At 42.5% G+C, this 21,326-nt stretch overlaps 1 protein-coding gene across 1 annotated transcript in view; it reads right to left on the minus strand.

Moving 5' to 3' along the window:
* Nucleotides 1-3,365: 3,365 nt before the first annotated feature.
* Nucleotides 3,366-21,326, minus strand: part of LOC128339343 (acyl-CoA 6-desaturase-like) — a 56,467-nt gene continuing 38,506 nt past the window's right edge. Inside the window, exons 7-12 of the mRNA XM_053283075.1 lie at nucleotides 17,879-17,955; nucleotides 17,582-17,679; nucleotides 15,965-16,061; nucleotides 12,636-12,715; nucleotides 11,985-12,110; nucleotides 3,366-11,014 (exon numbers count right to left, since the gene is read on the minus strand). Coding sequence (XP_053139050.1) covers nucleotides 10,963-11,014; nucleotides 11,985-12,110; nucleotides 12,636-12,715; nucleotides 15,965-16,061; nucleotides 17,582-17,679; nucleotides 17,879-17,955 — 530 coding nt within the window. The 3' untranslated portion in view covers nucleotides 3,366-10,962. The remainder of the gene's footprint in view (nucleotides 11,015-11,984; nucleotides 12,111-12,635; nucleotides 12,716-15,964; nucleotides 16,062-17,581; nucleotides 17,680-17,878; nucleotides 17,956-21,326) is intronic.

Genomic DNA, 21,326 nt, shown 5'->3' on the forward strand with positions numbered 1-21,326 from the left:
GGGAATGGAGCCGCTCTGGGAAGAGCAGAAGGTTCCAAGTTCCCTCCCTGGCATCTCCAAGATAGGGTTGAGAATGATTCCTGCCTGCAGCCTTGGAGAAGCTGCTGCCGGTCTGTGAAGACAATACTGAGCTAGATGGACCTATGGTCTGACTCGGTATATGGCAGCTTCCTATGTTCCTATGACTGCCTCCTTCCGTATGAACCTTCCCAGGCACTGAAATCATTGGCTGGGTCTCTGCTCTGTGTCCTATCTTTTTTGGATGCTCACTGGTGATGACCCATGACAAGGCCTTCTTGATAGTAGCATCTAGGTAATGGAATACTCTTTCCCTGGAGATCCTCCCTCACTGTCTGTTCTCCACTACCACTACTCTCTTTTCCACTACTCTTGGTCAGGAAGGAATCAGTTTGCTGATACGGAATGTTTTATGGACTGTTTGCTGCTGATCATCTTTTGATTGTTGCACTGTATTGATATTTTAATTATTTTTAACAGTTTGTTTTATCTCTGTGGTTGTACATCATTTCAGGCACTTTGTGGGGAAATGGTTTGTAAACAGAATAAATAATATTGAATACATTATTACAAGGTGTTCTGCATCCTTGAAATATTTTAGCCCTTCTGCATGAAATAATCTCTTATAATCTTATCAAGCCCTGCAAAAGCATATGTGACTTAAAACTGTGATGAGAGTGTTTATGCTTTAGGATCAGACAATCTATGATGCAGTGTGACCTATGGATTCATGAAAACACTTTAGGTAGTGTTCGGAATACAAAACTCATGTGGAAGAGAACTGTACAGCACCTTGCTGGTGAAGTCTGCTGCTGTGGTTCCTATTGTAAACTGGTTATCCGGTTGGATAGAACAAGGAATTTACAGTTCTTTGAATTCATTTTCAGTTTGGCTAGAATCATGGATGACCTTTGATCATTTTAGATTGTCTCAGCCCACCAGCTTAACATATAAGTTAATACATTATATCTCTCATTTAATGTTGATGGGACGGAAAAGGCTAGAAGATCCATTATTTGTTTAGGAAATTTCCTTTTGTTGAGTATTGGAGAATAACACATTACAAAACATACTTTATTAAACATCTACGTTACAAGACTCAGTTATCCCACTTACTGAAAGTTTCAATAATTTTTTTTGTTTCTTATTATTACTTATACAGGTCTTAATTCAGAAGTGGGACAAAATTAGAGCAAGGGAATTTATATTCCCCTCCCTATAGAATACAGAATCTTATCAATAATACCTAATATCATTTCAGATATTAGATATTAATATCTAATCACAGAGTATTGGAGATGTCTTGCCCTGTGTTCGAAATAATTGTATCATATCTACTGTATACATCATAGTTGGGTTGGCTCTCTCCTCTTCAGACCGTTTGATAGTGGGATGATCAATCACGCTGGGACAGACCTTTTCTTTTCTAATTTCCCCTTGTGGGGTTCAATATTATTTACTGATTGCTACTGATGTCTAATGCCTAGTTTAGGACCCTTTAGATTCAACTAACACTATTGCATTTTTCCTTCGTTTTGGTTTTGAAGGATAAGACCTTGTATGTAAACTTGTTTGGTCTTGTTGGCGTCTCAGAGATGTAACCTTTCTGTTTCCACTTGTAATACTAATAAAAGCATTAAACAAAAAAAAGGAGTACAAAACCTAGGCCAAACTGAGCAAAAAACTTCAAAGAATAGACACGTGTTTTGGTGAATGAAACAATGGCAATTCGTTTTATTGTTTGGAAGTATGAAGGATCAATTAAGGACATCTGCTGTGTAATGAGACTGAAATATTCTAGACTAAGGGGACATTTTAAAAAACACACGTTTAAAATCAGATATTAATTTAACCCATAACCTACTTTAATAAGGCTTGTCAGGCAGTCCTCGAGGCTGTTAACACATGCAGCAAAGACAGGGCTTAGGCAGCCAACCCGTCTTTGCTGCATGTGGGAGCCACATGGCTCCCAGCAGTGGTACGGCAGCAAACCCTGTAGGGAGCCTGGGTTAAGGGTGCAAGCACGCTTACCCTGGCTAACTGATTGTGTGTCGGTGCTGTGTGGCAATTACACATGTAGCCTACCAGCCTGCATCGGGAGGCTCTCCATCATGCACTGTGCACTCACTCGGTCCATTATGGGAGTTCTTTGCTGCCGGGAGCTGCCAGCAGTTGTCTGGGTGAACAATCCATTGCCCGGCGATGTGAGGGAGATTGGCTGCGGGGGAGGTAAGCATTTTGAGGCTCCCTCCCCTCGCCCCTTTTGAGCTCTTTCTCCTGATCATGAGAAAGGGCTCCTAGTCTTATTTCGCTGCATGTCACATAGCTCACACTGGTGTTCCAAAGAAGTTCACTATTAGAGATACAGCATGTGTTCTTGTTCCATGGAAAAGCCTTTAATGATAAAAGAGGATATGATCCTTCTGGCAGTGTGCAAACTTTCAGAAAGATGTAGTCACATTTGTGAACATTATTGTTTCTATCATTTATAATACACTGCAATATTTTGCATTCCCCTGAATTCGAGCACTTCACAAAGGAACTTGATGGCAAGCATTTTTAAGGACCTTGGCCTTCCATCTTGTTACAAGACACAGCTAATCAGAGAACTGCTCATTCTTACAAGTTGAGGCTAAAGGTCTTCAGAGAAATTTCTTCTGGTTCATGGTTAGTGGAATGACAAAAGAATGCATATAAGCAGACTGCCAAACACATCCAAACCCTGGAACTATGTTAGTACAACAGGACGCATTCATAGAGGCTACTCACATGCGTGTGCAAAACTGGGCTAAGGCAGCCCAGCCCGATTTTGCCTGCACATGTGTGCCACGGGGATCGGGCCTGATCCTGGCAGTACCATGGCGGCAAACCCGCCTATGAAGCCTCCCTTTAAAAAGAGGTTAAGGGAGCGAGTGCTCTCTTAACCTCATTTTTATGATTGTCTGTCAGCCGCAGCTAGCAGATTCGGGGAGGGGGGGATCCCCATAATTCACTTGGGTGGTGCCTTATTGGAGCTTTGGGGAGTGGGGCAATGTGTTCCAGCACCCTGACCCTTGGAGCTGCCAGCAGCAGCTGGTGCTTGTCTACATGGGCAATCCGCCTGCCCAGGGAAGGCCGAATGATAATCTCTGGGGAGGTAAGCTCTTTAGGGCTTCCTCCCTGCAAACCCTGGAGCCCTTTCTCACTGCTCATGAGAAAGGGCTCATAGACTAGCTAGGTAGAGCAGACCAATTCTTGCCAAGCTGCCCAATTGTGTTTTACTGGGGAAATCACAAGAGGTGTGTACCTCCATGTACTGGTGTAGGCACATTAAGATATATCAATGTGAATAATTAAAACACAAAGCATTTTTATATACAACAAACAGCTATGCTTTTATTGAACAGTAAAGACACTAAAAATAGGTAATCTGATTTCTTTTAAAAAAGTTTAATTAAGGACTGATACAATTTGGAGCTTTTGTGTGTAATAAAGCCCTCTTAAACTACCACTAGACCACACTGTAGGTTTAAGGAATTTGATAGAGTACCTCTCAGAGAAACAGCTGCCCATCTCCAAAATGGGATTGCTAAGTGGTACAGAAAAGAGAGCTCTTACTTTTGTAGAGCATTTGAAGATTTAAAACTTAACTATTTCTGAACATTAGTGGCCAAAACTAATTTTAATATTCAGCACCCATCTCAGAATCTGCTAATGCAGATGCTTCAAAAATTGGTGTGTATCAACTAAAAGCTGATGTTTGTATGAAAATTTGGTATCCAAGAGTTGGAGCTGAAACCCATGAAAACCATTTATAACGTGCTGCTTGCAGCCTGCAAACTCCTCCTGATTTCAATTATCACACTTTTAGCCAAATGCTCTTATCTAAGAATTTACAAGATCAATGCAAATAGACTACGATACTGGAGTTGTTTATGTTTTCTTATATATTTTCAGATATGATTAAAGAAAAAAAGAAATTGCTGCACGTGGAAAACTTTATCCTTGCTGTGCTAACTTTCCATGTGCAAGATTCTTTTTTAAATGTGGAAAGCATGCACACATGCATTCTGAGGAGATGCAATCTTGACAGGACTAAGCCACATTTTTAATGAAGCTTTTGAACTGACTCTCAGAGTCAGCAAGAGCTTTCTTTTACTTGACTAACGTTGGTGTGCAGCTCTGACAGTGCTGATCGTCTGTTTGGGAAGTGGAGGGTGGAATTTGGGCTGACAGAGCTGATCATCTGTTCAGTGGTAGGAGTGGGCATACAGTCTGCTCCTACACCAGAGGATCTCTGGATCTAGGCCAGAGCAAGTAGGAGATGCAACTGACATTTTCTGAGAATGTGTCATCTCTTTTTCTTTCGTACATCATTGTAACATTATTCACAATCTACATCTCTTTCAACTGGCTCAGCAAGAATATGAAGCAGCAGTTGGTTCTTAGCTGTTTTTCTGTCTGGTTTCTCTCACATGTCTCTCTCTCTCTCTCTGTTTTCCTTCTCATTCACCTTACACTTCTAACACTGTTGCCTCCCACATGCTCTTAATTTCTTATTTAGCCCCATTTTCACCTCACACATTCTTTGACCCTTCTGCCCAGGAGTTCCAGCTTGCTTCCAATTGACATTTGAACCCTCCAACAGCTAGAGAACCAACGATTCTTAGAAAATGTGCTCCTTTTTGCTAATAGGACTTGCATATCCAATTGTTTAACAAACTGGCAGGATTGTGGCATTCTCTACCCATTTAATAATTATCCCCCACTAAAACAAATTTTTTAAAAGTAAAGTATTCAAGATATTGCTATGATATACCTTGACTAGCACATAAGACAGAGAAGGGATGAATTATTTTCAGGCATGTTTTTTGCCATGAAGTAGTCTCAGTGCAGATTTGCGTTAACAAATACAACATCCAACTCAGCTATAATTGCTTATTTTTGCCTGGTTAATGGCCAAACCATGTGAGAATATTGACTTTGCTTTTATTCTATAGCCTTGAACAAGTCCAGAACCACAGGAGTCCAATAATATTGGGAAATCTCACTCAGGATACCTTTTTAGAATATCAACATCAAATTAGTATACACAGTTCTGTCTTGGCTTCATTAACCAGGAATGAACTTTGATCCATTCTAACATTCCATACTATACAGGGACATTTCCCATCTGTATTTCTGACTCAAAAGAGCACACCTTTGTCCAAATGGAAGACTTTGAAATTAATGAAGCAGAGGTTGACATTTCATAGGATATGACAAAATATACCTATTTGTCTCAAATAGTTTCCATACCTATGGGTGAGCATGGGCAAGCATGCTATTTTGCAAGACTGCTTAATCCAGAATAAACACACAATTTTTGAGCATCACTTCATTGGGATTAGTCTGAGCGGCAAATTTGTTAGAAAAGTAAACATAGGATTCCCAGCATTGGGTGAACCTATTTATGCACCTGTTTATGACCACAGAATCAGTGATATGACCTCCTGGGATGTGGGGAAAGCTGACTTCCAACAAGAGCAAAGAAACAGAATTCTCAGGATTTCTCCCAAATGCAAAAGCTAACATTTATTTCAATTAATCAATTCTTCCCCCAACCCAAACAAAAACATATATCTGGTCAGCTGTTTTGTGTGTCTTACATGAGGGAGGAAGAGCATCTCTTGAGGTCCCTTCTTGTTCCCATATTATTCCCTCTGGGGCTTGGGATTTTTACCACCCGCCCCCAATTAAAATTGCTCTGTACAGCTGCATACTGGCCCCAATTTCTGTGGATTGTCCCAGCAACATTATTCTTTGCTCTAAATAATAATGCTCATCTATCGGTATCAGAAGACGCAGCTCTCATTTCCTAGAGGCAACGTCAATGCAGGGTCTCCTTTTGATATAATTTCAATAACACACTAAATCTTCCCATATACTGATGAGAATAAGGCTACAGACTTGAGAAGAGTTGACTGAATCCCCAGCTTTCTGGGGCTCCTCTGGCATTGTTAAGCAAATAGAAAACATCCAAACAAGATGGAATGCAAGGAAATTGGGTGCCTGGGGTGGGGTAAAACTTGGTAGAGAGTTGCAATGACAGTAGAAAGAATTTGTTCTGGAACCAAAAGGTTGGTTGGTAGAACAATACACACAAAAATTAGAAGACTTCAGATCACGTGAGCTGTCTGCTTGGAAAATTGCATAGGAGATGCTACAGTACTTTTTTTTTTTTTTTGGTGCTCATTCCTGCTGGAGCAGAGAAAGTGAAATACATTCACAGAACCAGAAAGAGGCGGAGGCACACAACTCAGCCAAATGTAAGCAGTTGTACAAGTCCCATGGATTTCAATGGGATAGTTAACTATGTGCTCAAATCTCACATTTAAATCAATGGGATCTAAAAAGTGCTTGACTTTGGCCTAGTCATGTCCAGAGAGATTAAGGCAATATGTAATTGTGTTACCCACAATGTCGTGTTAACTTTTTTCCTATGTTGTCCAAGGTTACAAAATATGGAAAGTGGTCCAGGGCTACTACTGTGGTAGTTATGTATGCAGTGACAAGCAAGATTTATATTACCTGCTAAATAGTCCAGAGGCACTGTAATAGGCATGAGCAAGAGCTTCTCCAATTGCAAGCTTGTTTGTTAATGTCTAGTCAGTAAGGGCAAATCCAAATCTCATTGTATTGGGAGTGTGCACAAAACTGGATTGTCTGGTTCGAGTCCAGACCAGACTTGAACTAGATCTGGGTCATGACCTGGCCACACAGAGGCCCATTGGACATGCGTGGTGGCCTCCAAAATGGCTGTTGTCATGGAGGTGATGTCCAGAATGGGCCGAACACTGCCTGAGCCAGGCTTTTTGCAACTGAATGAAGCCTGGCGTGGGGAGGGGAACATCTGGAAACACCCCTCGCTGACAAGCCCCCAGAGTAGCGGCAACGAATTATATTTCTTTTCTTTTTTTTAAGTAAAAAAGTAAAACAAAAACAAAAACAAACCCCCAAACCCAAACCAGGGGTTGTTCGATCCATGATCAGGCCAAACAGGGGCCAGTTCAGTATCAAACCACCGAATCAGCCCTGCTTGACGTCGAATGGGTTCAATACCAAACCTGTTTGCACATCCCTAGTGTGCAGAATGGTGCCTTTCCACTCATGGTCCACTGAGCCTTGAATCTGGGTATTAGTAGTATGAACTGATGAACAATACTCTTTGTAGTTTTGGAAGTCAGAGGAGAATATAGTCTCATATACTATGGAAAAGGTCACAAACATTCTGTGCTCCATTTCTCATATACACATCTAACTACTGCAATATGTTAAATCTGACTCTCAGAATATTGTTCTTGCCACATAAGTAGTCCTAGCATTTCCCAGAAGCATGTTCACATAACAGTAGTACATTTGCATGTGGTCCTTTCTCAAAAGGGCTCACAGTAGTATACTTGGGATCATTCCAGTTCCCCCCACAACCCTTGATAACCCTGGAAGATAAATTAGGCTGAGAGATTGAGACTGGCCCAAGGACACCCAGTGAGATTCACAGTGGAGTGGGGATCCGAATGCAGATTTCTCCCAAGCCAAGTCCAACAGTCTAATCATTCTGCTATGTGTGATCTGGGCAACCACAGATATAAACCATAGCAAATTCTGTGATAGCTGGGTATATACTTTCCAGTCACCAGTCACCGAAATTGGTGGTCTGTGATCACTTATATCAAATAATTTATATTGAAAGGCTGGGAATCTCCATAGATAAGGGGCTTGCTCTCACAAATGATGTGCGCACTCCTCTGAAAGCTGGTTAAAGCCATCCCATAAGAGGCAAAGAAGGATACCTCAGTCAACTACTTGTTCCTTCTGCATTTCAAAATTGGCCTGACAAAATATTCTTTTACATGACCTAGGTTTGGGTTGTGGCAATGATGCAGAACATGATTCACATGTGTTTTTTTGATGTCATTTGTTTCATAATGAGAATGTATAGCCAATATGCTAATTTGTATTACATCTCTTCTGGATGAACAACAATCAGATGTCAATAAAAACAGTGCAAGAGAGAGTCAAAGGCAGTTAAGCCTCATGTATGGAAACACCTTAAGTTTGGGATTAAAAAAAAATAGCAGCAAGACTCCCAGAAAGAGGAAATAATATTGATGCCCACAAAAGAATCCAGATGTTTTAACAGCGTGTGATGCAGAAGACTGGAGGGAAGAAAGGAAGATTAAACTTCTCTCAGTTAGGACTAAAAGGGGGGTCCTTCATGGCAACAACTTGTTCTATATATTGCCTTGTATGCAATAGAAAGACAACCAGATGGAGGAAGGGCCTAGCCCAGTACAGTCACTTCTATCTTTCTGTGGTTTTGGGAAACTTTGTCAGGTAAGCTAAGAGTCCTTTCTCATGAGGAGTGAGAAGGGCTTGAGGGCGGGCTGTAGGGAAGGCTGGTTAAACTTACAGCAGATGATTGCTCCCCCATTACTGGGCACACTCCCTGCATGCCCACATGATTCCCCACTGGCCCAAGCAGCAGGGAGAGCTGGGATGTGTTGCCCCGGCCCCCAGAAATTCCAAAATGAACCGTGCAGTGCGTTACGGGGACCCCCCTCCCTAAGATCTCTGCAATCTGTCAGCAGTCTGTGGCTACAATCGAATAACTAACTACAAGCAGCTGTGGCTGACAGACGATAGAAAAAAACGAGGTTAGGAGAGTGCTCGCTCTCCTAACTGTGTTTTAGGAGGCTTCATAGGTGTGTTTGACACTGCAGTGACACCGATATTGGGCCCGATCCTGGTGGTCCACACACACATGCAAAACCAGGCAGGGCTTCCTTAGCCCGATTTTGCACACGCGTGTGAATAACCTCCACACGTCTTGCAAACCATTGACAGGCGCTCATGACTGCCTACTGCTTGAGCTGCCATGCTGCCAATATGAGATCAGAGAAAACAGATGAAGAAAAGTATCTTTTAAACATCTGTGGAATTTCTCATTAGAAATAAAATGCTTTTTTCTGAATGGCATGCATTACTGACTTGGGACCAGAGATGGCAAAGCAGCAGTTGCTTTTCATAGAAAACATTTCACTGAGCTTTTCCTCCAGCTTCTGTACATTCAGGGTTGGGGCATGTTCATACAAAGGAGGAATCTACAGAGACTTCAATACAGCAACAGCAAGGTGTCATTCATATAGCCAGCAGCATTATTCAGCTTTTTTCTTGCTGATTTGCCCTTAATGAGTAGTAAATGCATCCTTTAAAAGTTGCACTTTTAAAAACACTTTCCTGGGATACTCCGTCATTTCTGTGGAGATGTATGGAGAGACCCAGCGTGATATGCAGTTGGGTAAATATGACTGCAGTATTGCCAGGTAACATTTTTCCCCTGTTCTTAGTCTTTGAGCCTTTTGCATGGACAGTGAAAGGCACGGTTCCTAAAGCCCTACACAATCAGTAAAAGAGAGAGTGAGCTAGGCAAGGTCAAAAAAAAGATGGAAAGGAAAGTCATCAAAGTGGTTGATCTGAACTCTGTATAGTAATACCATACATGAATTATAAGAATCTTGTCACTGTTAATGGATCTGGAATTAAGTCTCAATCTTCAAAACAAGTCCCTCTCTGTAACAGAGTTAACTTACTGTCCTGATTCATTTCAGGCCCTTATAAAATGGGGATACAGACAATGGGCCCCCAACTTACACTCAGTGGCCCCTATCCATACCTATGTATGCACCGCCCTGACCAAAGATTGTGAATAGCTGTTCAGGCAGGGAGAGTGGGGGAGAACTAAATGCAGTCCTTTGCTTGCCATCCTAAACATCCTAGCTGTCACTATTCAGAGTATCTAACTGGAGCTGCATACACAACTCCAGGCTGGTGAATCACATACGCAGCAGCCATGCCTATCCAGCATGATTCCCTATCCAGTTAGCAATACAAATGTGAAAGCCTGCTTACACACACACTACTCCTATTTGTACCAGGGTGAGTGATCCAGGGTGAATGAGCATTGCACAAATTTGTATAGCCCCACAGGAGATAATGGGAATTGCTCTGCAGAAAGTTCAGTGCAAAGAAGAATAAGTGTATGTAGTTTTGTTCAGTGAATGAACAAATCAGAGAGAGAAAGAAGTCAGGAAACACACACACACGCAAAGCCGCAGCAGGACTCTGAGCAAAGTAGTTAAAGATTTACTGCTTGCAGGTGTGCTTTTGTATCCACCTTTCGGAGAGCAGAGAATTCTCCACGAGAATCCTCCCTTGAATGGTTGGTGATACAGTCAGTTATTGGAACCTTTTTGCTTTTCCTCCTGACATTTTGTCTCAGTTAGATTGAGTAGGGCCTGTCTTGGTGTGTGTGTTTTGTATAGCATCAAGGACTTTCTTTAGGTGGTTCACAGGTAATAAATATTATTATTACTATTAAACGTATCTTGCCTTGGCTCTTCCCCTCTTGTTACCAGCATTATTAAGGGGCATGGGACCTAAGCTGTTTATTATTTGAAAGAGCCAGTTGGGTTCATTCTTCTTCTTCTTCTTCTGGTAGCTTCAACAGATGCAGAAGCTGCCCTGCTTGGTTGTTTTTTTAATTGTATCTGTGCATGAAAGACTGCCTGAAAGACTGGGATGGGACTATGGTAGGGAGTCTCAGGAGGAGGAACAAGAGGGTATCTGCACCCACTTGCTCCTTCATTCCCCCACCCTAAACAGAACACCCCAACCTACTGGGCCAATGTTTGGCTGCTATGTGTTAAGACCAGCATTTTCAATCCACTCTCTAAAGACAGTACCTGACATATCTTAAAACCTCTTTTGGTCCCCTTCAACCCACCCCAGCATCAGTTTCACAACACAGGGAACTCCCCTCCAACTGTGTACACAGATACAGACTGAAATTGGACAATAAGAATACACATGTGACATCCCATCCCTCCCCTCTGCTAAGACCTCCCCCCTCACAGAAATCCAGCTTCATTTATGGAGGTATGCATCCAACCAGAGTGCTCCAGATTTCTTTAGGGATCTGCAGAATAAAAAGACAGGCATGAGATTCCAGTGTTAACATGGCCTCAGCATTGGATCATTCACTTCCAGATCCAGCACCAACTCCTTCTGAATGTTCATACTGCATTCCTACTCCCAAACCTGCATTTACAGGAGATGCTTATCATAACATATACCCTGAATACCACCAGCTGATTAATAATCAGGATCCCCAACTGGTACACATTGGTGTGTCTTCAGTGACTCCTTTCTGAGCAGTTCCAATGTTTTGTAAAGGGCTACCTAAATGTAGGTTAAGAGTACTGGCATCAAGCAGACAGTGATATGCACAGCAGTGGGGGGATGACTTCTCTTTCTTCCCCGTATTTGGCTCCAGCATGCAATCTCATTATTCATATGTTAATTATTTATCACATTGGCATCTCTCACCCTGCCTCCAAGGAACTCAGGGCAATGCACACACCCCTGCAACACCAGCTGGGTTGGGGTTGATAATGAGGTGAATGGCAGCCATATTTTAAAGGGATGGACTGTGTGAATCCCACAGGCCATATCCAAAGCATTTCACACACCCTGCCCCCAGGACTATCTGGGTCATGTTTGTATCTCCTGTCATGTATCTACAACAGTGTTTGATGTGGGTAGTATGTCTCAACTTGTGTGTTCCAAATCCATGTTCCCTTCCCATTGCAAAGAGAGAGAAGAAGATTCTGTTTGGGGCATATGGAAGTAAGTGTGCACTGTCCCAGAGTATATGCCTAGAGGGAGAACCTTGCAACATCCCAATTTCCATTCCAAACAGTGGATCCTCAGATCCAGAAAACTGCTCTGAGTCAGTTAACTGCTCTGTGTAGCACCTGTGTGAATGGGTGAGTTGTTGTTTTTTCCTGGGAGAAAGCCTTTGGTGGGCTAGATATTGCCTGCAACCTTATGACATCTTACAGTCTTCTCTAGGTGAACAGACTCTCAATCCCTACCAAGGCTCTTACCCAACAATGTCTACGAATGCTTTCAGAAGGGGCTTTTCTTCATAAGGGACCTCATACTTGGCACACAGTGACTTCACCAGTGGTGCTATCTTGTAGTAGTTGTGGCGTGGCATTGTGGGAAACAAGCTGAAATAAAGCAGAAAGGATAAAGGACAAGGAAAGAGCAACAGTCCTGAGAGGAAATGCGCTGCACTCCTTTGCTGCTCCCAGGAACAAGGCCTGATGATACATATGCAGCAAAATGAGTGCTAGAATGGGCTGTACCATTTCAGACCGGGTGGGGTGGGGTGGGTTGATTAAAAAAATGACACTCTCCTCCTGTAGCCTAAAGTGGCAATGCCCATCCTATCACTTCAAGACTCTACTATGTAATTCTGCTGCAAGCCTAAGTCTCCACATGGGTAGGCCCTCATGAAACATGTTGAAGAAGGTGGTATTGTCAATACACAGGCACTTCACACTGAGATCATAGTAAACATAATGAAATTCTGTGAAGCTCTGACCAATGGTTTTTATTTTGTTATGGAAAACTCATTTTTCATGCTTCCCCTTGTACGTATCTTCACTTTCCCCAGAGGGTTATTGTCACCCCATCTCCCGTGTCTACCCTTACTGGTAAAATACCTTCAGATTCAAACACTGCATACTTACTGATGTTCTATCTGAAAGTTCAGGTGCCCACTGAACCAGTCATTGAAAAATGACTGCTCAATATTGCATGTAGCTGCCAACTGCAAAAGGCAAAGAGACAATGGTGAATTTTAATGATGCCCCGACTTTGAAGCAAATCCAATGGACTTTGTAACCTTTGTTCTTCTGGCATACTAGAACGGTCTGTTCTAGTATCACACACCAAAGTTTGCTACTACTGGGCTGCAGTCCAGAGATCTTTAGATGTGCTCACCCCACCCGCCAATCTCAGCTTTTTATGCTGCATCACAAAGAAGGAGCAATAGCACATGCTTTGCATGCTCAAGGTCAGTGTTCCCTCTAACAGGGATTCCAAGATGTTGTTGACTACAACTCCCAGAATCCCCAAGCAAAAGCCATTGCAGCTGGGGATTCTGGGAATTGTAGTCAACAACATCTGGGAATCCCTGTTAGAGAGAACACTGCTCAAGGTCCCAGATTCAATCTCTAGTAAATCCAGCAAAAGGCTCAGGTAACAAGCAATGGGAAAGTTTTCTGCTTGTGACTTGGGAGAGTCACTACCAGTCAGAGTAGATACTTGACAAGATAGACCAACTGTCTGGCTCCATGTGAAGCAACTTCAGATGTTCATATATCAAAAGATGCTAATAACATTGTTCTGCATTTACAGAGCAGCTTGTGGCACACCATGAAGGGTTATTTTCAGGAGAGGGACCTTGATACCAAACTACACACACGGCTCAGAACAGAGCAGAACAAGAAAAGGGAGTCTTTCCAACCCTGAACAACTTTCATAGGCCTCAGAACATTGAGGGCAAACAATTCAACTGTCCAAAATGTGGAAAAAAACAAGAAGAATATAACTAACTTAGGTCATCATTGCTTTGGGAACCTTAGCTTATGGCTCCGAGATCCATGACCAACTATACTTCCAAAGTTTCCCTTCACATGTGTAGTGTGGACAAAGGCAAGGGACTCTTCAGGTGGCTTCAAAGGGAAGAGAGAACTGGCTTGTGTAGTCAAGGTTGGAGAGTCCCAGCTCGTGAGCTGTATATCCTTTTTGGAAATGCACATAGCTTGCAAGCTTCACTTAACACCATCTTGAAGGTTTTCGTGGGCAACATTAGTCAGGGCTGGAGTGCTGGGAGATAGCAAGATAAAAGTCTTTCTTCTTCCCTTGTCAATGATATGGTACAGTTGGACATACATATGGAATTGCTTGCCCAAAATAGTTTACAGTGGTTAATTTCAGCAAGACCCATTGGTGTGCTTAATTTACAAATATAGAAGTCATTAAGAGATAACCCCTGCTAACTTGGCAAAGAGTCACCTTTTAATGTGGTGATTCCCTTTATTTAGCAGGGGGAGAGTAACTGGCCCTGTCCATCCCCAGCACAGTACCTCCAGTGACTGTTGCTGGTGACTATCTTGTGTTTCTTTTTAGATTGTGAGCCCTTTGGGGACAGGGAGCCATCTTATTTATTTATTATTTCTCTGTGTAAACCACCCTGAGCCATTTTTGGAAGGGCGGTATAGGAATCGAATGAATGAATGAATGAATGAATGAATGAGATGAGGTTTGATGAATGAAAGATCAACTTCAGATACCAATCAGTTCTATGACTCAAAGATGTATAACAGCTGGCTCAGAAAAAGCTAGCCAAATAGAAAGCACAAAACTATTTGGCTCCCCCCACCAGAACCAAATGCCATATACCATAGAATCATTTGGAATCTGTAGCTGATCATTCATATATCAAAGCTACCTCTTACAGATTAACCTAGGATAATAGATTAGGGATTACAGAAGGCAGTTCTAGACACTTTGCTATTGGCTGATATATTCAGGATTCATTATCAGGAAACATCAGAAGTCAGAAAGTTAATAGGCATGATCCTTGGATGGTAGAGGGCAGTTTGATCAAAATAAATGGTATACAGCAGGAGTTTACTCCTGGATGCCCAATTTCAATGCTATTTGTGGTCATGGGCAAAGCATTTACTTGTACTGAGTGTTCCACATGGTTCCTACCTCATTTAAATACCCTTATATCATATGTACTGGCCCAAAGGCATGTAATGTTAGAAAACCAGTGGCACAAACACCAGAGCCAGATTGCTGGTGTGCTAACACAGCATGTGTATAGGCTGGCACATAATATCTATTATATTAATTCTCCTGGGTGTGCCTTGGAATGTGCGTCCCAGAGCCGAGCTGATTGGCTGGGCAGCGGATGTACCTGATTGGCTGAGGCGCACCCAGGAGCATTGGTTGCCTCGGCGGTGGCCCGGCCGTGGAAGCCAGAGGTAGCAGGCCCGGCCCGGCCGTGGAGACAAGGCCCAGGAGGAGGGAAAGAAAGTGTGTGTGTGTGTGTGTGTGTGGAGGCAGAAGTGGCAGTGGGGAGGAGACGCGGCTGGGCCCGGAAGCAGAGACTGGGGTAGAAGGTGAGGGAGAGGTCACCGCCGGCCCCAAAGAGCGCACAGATGCTCTGTGCGGGGTCGGCTAGTAAGAGATTTAAATGAGAAAGAAATCATGTGAAATGTTTACACAAGTAAGCAATCTGGCAGGATGTACAATGTTTCAATCGCTCTAGAGCAGGGGTTCCCAACCTGTGATATTCCAGATGTTATTGAACGACAACTACAACTCCCATCATCCCTAGCCACAATAAATTGCAGCTGGGGATGATGGGAGTTGTAGTTCAGTAACATCTGGAATACCACAGATTGGGAACCCCTGGTCTGAAAGGTTTTTGAAACTTGAGCAAAGAAATGGAGGGTTGTTGATTCTAATATGTAAAATCAGGAGCCACTACAAATATAAAGTTGTAGGTGACAGCAAAAGGCACCCAAGAAACCTGTAGGGAAGTTGTCAGATGTTATCATACATATAAATGAGGAGAAATGCAATTCAGAAGGATTTTAAAGTAGAGATTAGGCTTTCCAGATCTTCAGTTTTTCTTTTTATGTAGAAAGTGTTTGCAGATTAGAGCCTTATGGTCAGATAATTAGATTGTGAGCCCCTTTGGATCAGAAGTACTACCATGAAGAACAAATAATGTAAGCCACTCTGAGCCCATGGGACATCAAATCGATATATAAAATAACCTGTCTATTGTTCTGCATGAGCACTAAACTTGGCCTGGTTGAAAGGAAGCCAAGGACACCAATAATTCACCAAGGTTAGATTTAAGTACATTTTTACTCTAATGTGACATGATTTTAGCACTGAGCATGTTTACTCAGAAACCCCGCTGCCTTCAGTAAGATTTGGTCCTACATGTGTACACAGCATTTCAACTTTATTAACTCAGATTCTAGAAGCTTACCTGAGCGCTGAGCCAGTCTCTGTGCTTCTCATTGTCAATTTCCATTGGGATGTGATTCATCTGTGTGACCCAAACAAACCAGTGACTTTCCATAAACCTTTAATAGGAGAGGGAAAAAACACAAACACACACACAAGGATTCAACCCTGCAGAACTGAACATGTTCATCTTGGGAAAAGCAATGGTTAAGGAAGTGGAAGAGAGGTTTACCATATTTTTGTGCCAACAGCAGTCTACTACCAATGAGTTCTGGGCAAAATAGGAGGTGCTGGTTATAACCTATAAAGCCTAAACAGCTTAGGTCCTGGGTATTTTAGAGAAGGAAGCTATTCACACGATTGCTCAAAACCGGGCTACGGGAGCCCAGCCCGGTTTTGAGCAATCGTGAGAACCATTACCCCTAAATGAGGTTAATGGAGAGAGCACTCAGTTAACCTTGCTCGTTTCATCGTGTGTCAGCTGTGGCTGTCTGTAGCCACAGCTGACACACTCAGGGTGGAGTGGGGACCCCAGGAAGGCACTGTGGACTTGCATGGTGCCTTCCTGGAGTTCGGGGTGGCACCAACGTCCCCCGGAGCTCCAAATGGAGCCATGGCTGGGCGTGGGAGCACACAACTGGAGCAGCTGGATGTCTAGGCAGCCGAGGTGGCCCCCTAGCAATGAGCGACTCCTCGTGTGTGAGGAGAGCAGGCTAAGCCCGCTCTCCCCACACAAACCCCATCTGGAGCCTCAGACTCATCCTGTGAAGTGCCTCAAGGCCTTCTTCACAATGAGCCCCATCACCTATTGAGATCATCTGGAGATGTTTGTCTGCAGCTGTAGCCAGCTTGTCTGTTGACTACATAGAGGTGAGCTTTCTCTGTTGCTGCCCCAAGACTCTGGAATGTGCTCCCTGCTGAAATAAGAGTCTCCCCATCTCTGACAACTTTTAAAAAATCTTTAAAGACACATTTATTTACCCAAGCTTTTTAAACTAGACTTGTGGTTTTTAATTGTTTTAAGATTTTAATTTCTGTTTTAATTTGTTTTATTTTGTTGTAAACCGCCCAGTGATGGAAGTTTGGGACAGTGCACAAATATAATAAAATAAATAAATAAATAAAATGCTTTTTAAAAAAGACCTCTTTAATGCGCAAGTAAAATAAAACATAAAACAGATGTTAAAAGTAGCAAACGTTTCAATGTCACACATGCTTCAGTGCTATAAAGTAGTGTCAGAAACGTGCTCTTAAATACAATAACTCAGTTTAAGAGCATGTTTCAGCCACTACTGTATAGCATTGAAGCTGATGTCTAACATCGAAACATTTGCTACTTTTAACATGTGTTTTATATTTTATTTACTTGGCCATTAAAGAGGTCTTGGAAAAAAACTTGTGTTCTTTTGGCGGATGCGTATTTCATCGTTATACCATTAACACAGTCTTAAAGAATAAAATAGGGTAGCAGACCAAGGCTGGAGGACTGGAAACAATCTAAGAGAGTGAAGAAGCAAGACATGGCATATAAAGAGTTTTGGTTAGTTTGAAAGTACTCCTTAGTTGTGTTATATTCCACCCCCATTTGAAATGAAAATTTCCCTCCCTCAGCAAGAGGGAAACCCTTTATCTCTCCTACCTGACAAAGGTGAGGAGACACAAAGATCCCAGAACTCCATAGAATGGGATGTATGTGACAAAGTAGCGTATATAATAACTGAAGGCCCAAGCCAGGTCCTAAGGAGAGAAGGAAGAGATTAAGCAATGTAGACAATATACCTTCTTCTTCCATATGCTAGCTTGCTTTTTGTTCCCACAGAAACGCTTCTTTACCACGCCCAAGATGATGATCCCTTTGGAGTGTCCTAGGACATTTTATTCCAGTGGAATGTGGTTTCATGAAGGCAATGCCAGGCACACAGAATCTTTTACTTACCACCCAGAATTTTTGTCTGAACATGGTCATGAAGATTTGCATTTGGAAGTAAACTGGAATGAGGAGAGGTGGGAAAACTGAAACGAAAACCAGAAGCATTAGTGGAAGCAGGCAAGTATGAAGAAGCCAATGAACGGATGCCCTGTCACTGAATAACTGCTTTAAAGTCATGAATAATTTTAAAAAATGGGCTGGTGTAAAGTACTGTCTCTTAGGATAAAGAGAGCAAGAGATTACTTTATTCTATCTATCTATCTATCTATCTATCTATCTATCTATCTATCTATCTATCTGATTTGTACACCCCCCAAACTTTTGTCTCTGGCTGGTTAAAATAACATAAAACTAGTTAAAAGCATGCACAAAACTTAAAACAATTTAAACAATTTAGAAGTAAAAAACAGATTAAAACCTAAATATTTAAAAAGCTGAGAAAACTTGGGTGAAGAGGTGGGTTTTCAAATGCTTTTTAAAAATTGCCAGAGATGGGGAGGATCGTATTTCAGTAGGGAGCACATTCCACAATCTCGGGGCAGCAACTGAGAAGGCCAGTCCCCGTGTGGCCACCAGCCGATCTGGCGGCAACTGGAGACGGACCTCTCCAGATGACCTCAATGGGCGGTGGGGGTCATAGTGAAGAAGATGTTCTCTTAAATACCCAGGGCCCGAGCCATTTAGGGCTTTATAGGTTATCACCAGCACTTTGTTTTTTGTCCAGAAACCTATTGGCAGCCAGTGTAGCTCTATCAGCAAAGGAGTGATATTGTCTCTCCGAGCTGACGCAGAGACCAACCTAGCTACCGCATTCTGTACCAACTGGAGTTTCCAGACTATGTACAAAGGCAGCCCACATAGGGCACATTGCAGAAGTCAAGTCTGGAGGTTACCAGCATATGTACCACTATTTTGAGGTCATTCATCAAGAGAAAGCTGGCATATCAGCCGAAGCTGATAGAAAGCCCCTCTGGGGCTTTATATTTTGGTCTCTATTCTAGTCAACATCTCAAGATGTTAAAGAGCCTAGGTTAACAATTAAGCCTTCCAAAGAAGGCCTATGATTTCTGCTTAGAACCACATCTGGAAAAATGGGTCAGTTTGAATGGTACTCTAATAGGCCCCTTTTTAGCCTACTTTCCAGAAGGCTTATGAGATCACCTGGCATTCCATGTGCGTTTTCCCCCATGAACTTCGCAACGCCTGGACCAATATGAACCAAATCAGGTACAGTTGTAGGGACACACAGGGACACCTCAACGGCGTAGTTTGTGATGATGTCATCCACCCTCATTCAAGATGGTGGATGCGTAAATATTTGAGGCGCAAGTGGCCTAACTTGTAAACTACCTAACCGATTTGAACCAAATTTGCTACAGCTATAGGGACACATAGCGATGCCCCAATGGCATAGTTTGTGACGATGTCATTCACCCCAATTCAGAACAGTGGATGTGTGAACGTTTCGAGGCACAAGTGGGCTAATTTGTGGACTGTTTAACAGAATTGAACAAAATGAGGTACAATTGTAGTGAGTAACACACAGGGATATCTCAATGGTGTAATTTGGGATGATGTCATCCACCCCAATGCAAGATGGATGCGTAAACATTTGAAGCGCAAGTGTGCTAACTTGTGAACCACCTACCCGATTTGAACCAAATTTGCAACATATGTGGGGGCACATGGGAGAATCTCAGTGGTGTAGCTTGTGATGATGTCACCTACCCCAACCCAAGAAGGTGGATGCGAGCATGTTTGAAAAACAAATGGGCTAATTTGTTGACTGTCTAACCCATATGAACCAAATCAGGTACAGTTATTGTGAGGGACACATAGGGACACCTCAATGGCATAGTTTGTGATGATGTCATCCACCCTGATTCAAGATGGCGGACACATAAACTTTTGAGGTGCAAGCGGGCTAACTTGTGAACTGCTTGACCGATTTGAACCAAATTTGCTACAGCTGTAGGGACACATAGAGCCCAATGGTGTAGTTTGTGATGATGTCATCCACCCCAATCCAATATGGTGGACATGTGAACGTCTGAGGAGCAAGCGTACTAACTTGAGGACTGTCTAACCGATTTGAACCAAATTTGCTACAGTGTAGTGAGTGACACACAGGGAAACCTCAATGGTGTGGTTTGTAATGATGTCATCCACCCTGATCCAAGATGGTGGATGCATGAACATTTGAGGTGCAAGAGATCTAATTTGTGGACTTTGATATGAACCAAATTTAGTCCAGCTGTAGAGATAGTGAAAGGAAAGTAGGCAGATTAGTTCTTACTAGAACAACTTGAAATTATGTGGGGGGAAAGCTGTGCATGTCTCTCTCATCTGCACCATCAGTACCTAACTGCAAGGCGGTGGTGGAGTGGGGTAGTTTCTCTGAAGTGCCTCCTATGCATAGTTCAAATAATACTTGAATGGGGATTTGTACACTCATGCTCCTCCCCAACACAATTCAAGAAGGCCAGTTAGAGTACTGTATGAACTAGCTCAATATTACAGTTCTGGGACTGGACCACTTCAAATACAAATGGGTGATCTCATATTTGAATTTTCCCTGTGTAAAATGCTCCCTGAACATGGAAAGCTCTGTAAGAAGAGAAAGCCAAACTTTCTCCCCAACATTCTAGCTTTCTATATGAAGGGATTTTTTTTGACATGTTGGAGTATTTAAACATGACATCCTCTCCTGTATGCTGAAGCACAACACCACATGGACTCTAGCCAATGGCTCTTTCTGAACATTTGAATTGGTTCTTTGACTGGTTTACTTGCTCTGCTTTTCTTAGAGCCAAATATACAATGGTAAATTCCCTTACAATTTATTCTCTCCATCTCAAGAACAACAAGAGAAAGTGGGGCCCAAATTCTCTTCATTGGTTGCATGAGGTTGTATCACTCATGTCATGAAACTCAGAAAATACAAACAGTCAAGAGAGAAAAATGATGCTGAATGGATTTAGCGAGTTTCTACAGAGAGAACAGCATGACAGCTAAATAAGCCAGCTTACAAGGGACATTACCCTCCTACTCCTGAACATGAGATATGTGGAAGGGATCTTGATGCCTACACAAAAGAAGGCTTGTTAGGAAATAAAAAATAGCTGTAGCCCTTCAGGTGTTTTTACACAGCATATTGAACTCATGAAGGGTGGGGCAGTGGCAGGTTCTGTCAATGTACAATGAACGTGCATTCACTGCCTGAAAAGACCTCCATACAGCTGTTATATGAGAAAGGCTCCTTTCTACATGTTCAGGAAACCTGAAAAGGCAAGGTTCTCAAAAGTGGGAAGAAGAGTTGTACACATGAGGGCTTTCCAGACAATAAAGTGAATGTGAATACATCAGAGGCTGAGCCCGCTGCTGTGTTCCCCCGTGAACTCATTGTATACATGTGGAATGTCTGAAAAGGGCTTCTGTTTAAGCAGAAAGGAAC

Source organism: Hemicordylus capensis, chromosome 1 (assembly GCF_027244095.1).
Source record: "Hemicordylus capensis ecotype Gifberg chromosome 1, rHemCap1.1.pri, whole genome shotgun sequence".
NCBI lineage: Eukaryota > Metazoa > Chordata > Lepidosauria > Squamata > Cordylidae > Hemicordylus > Hemicordylus capensis.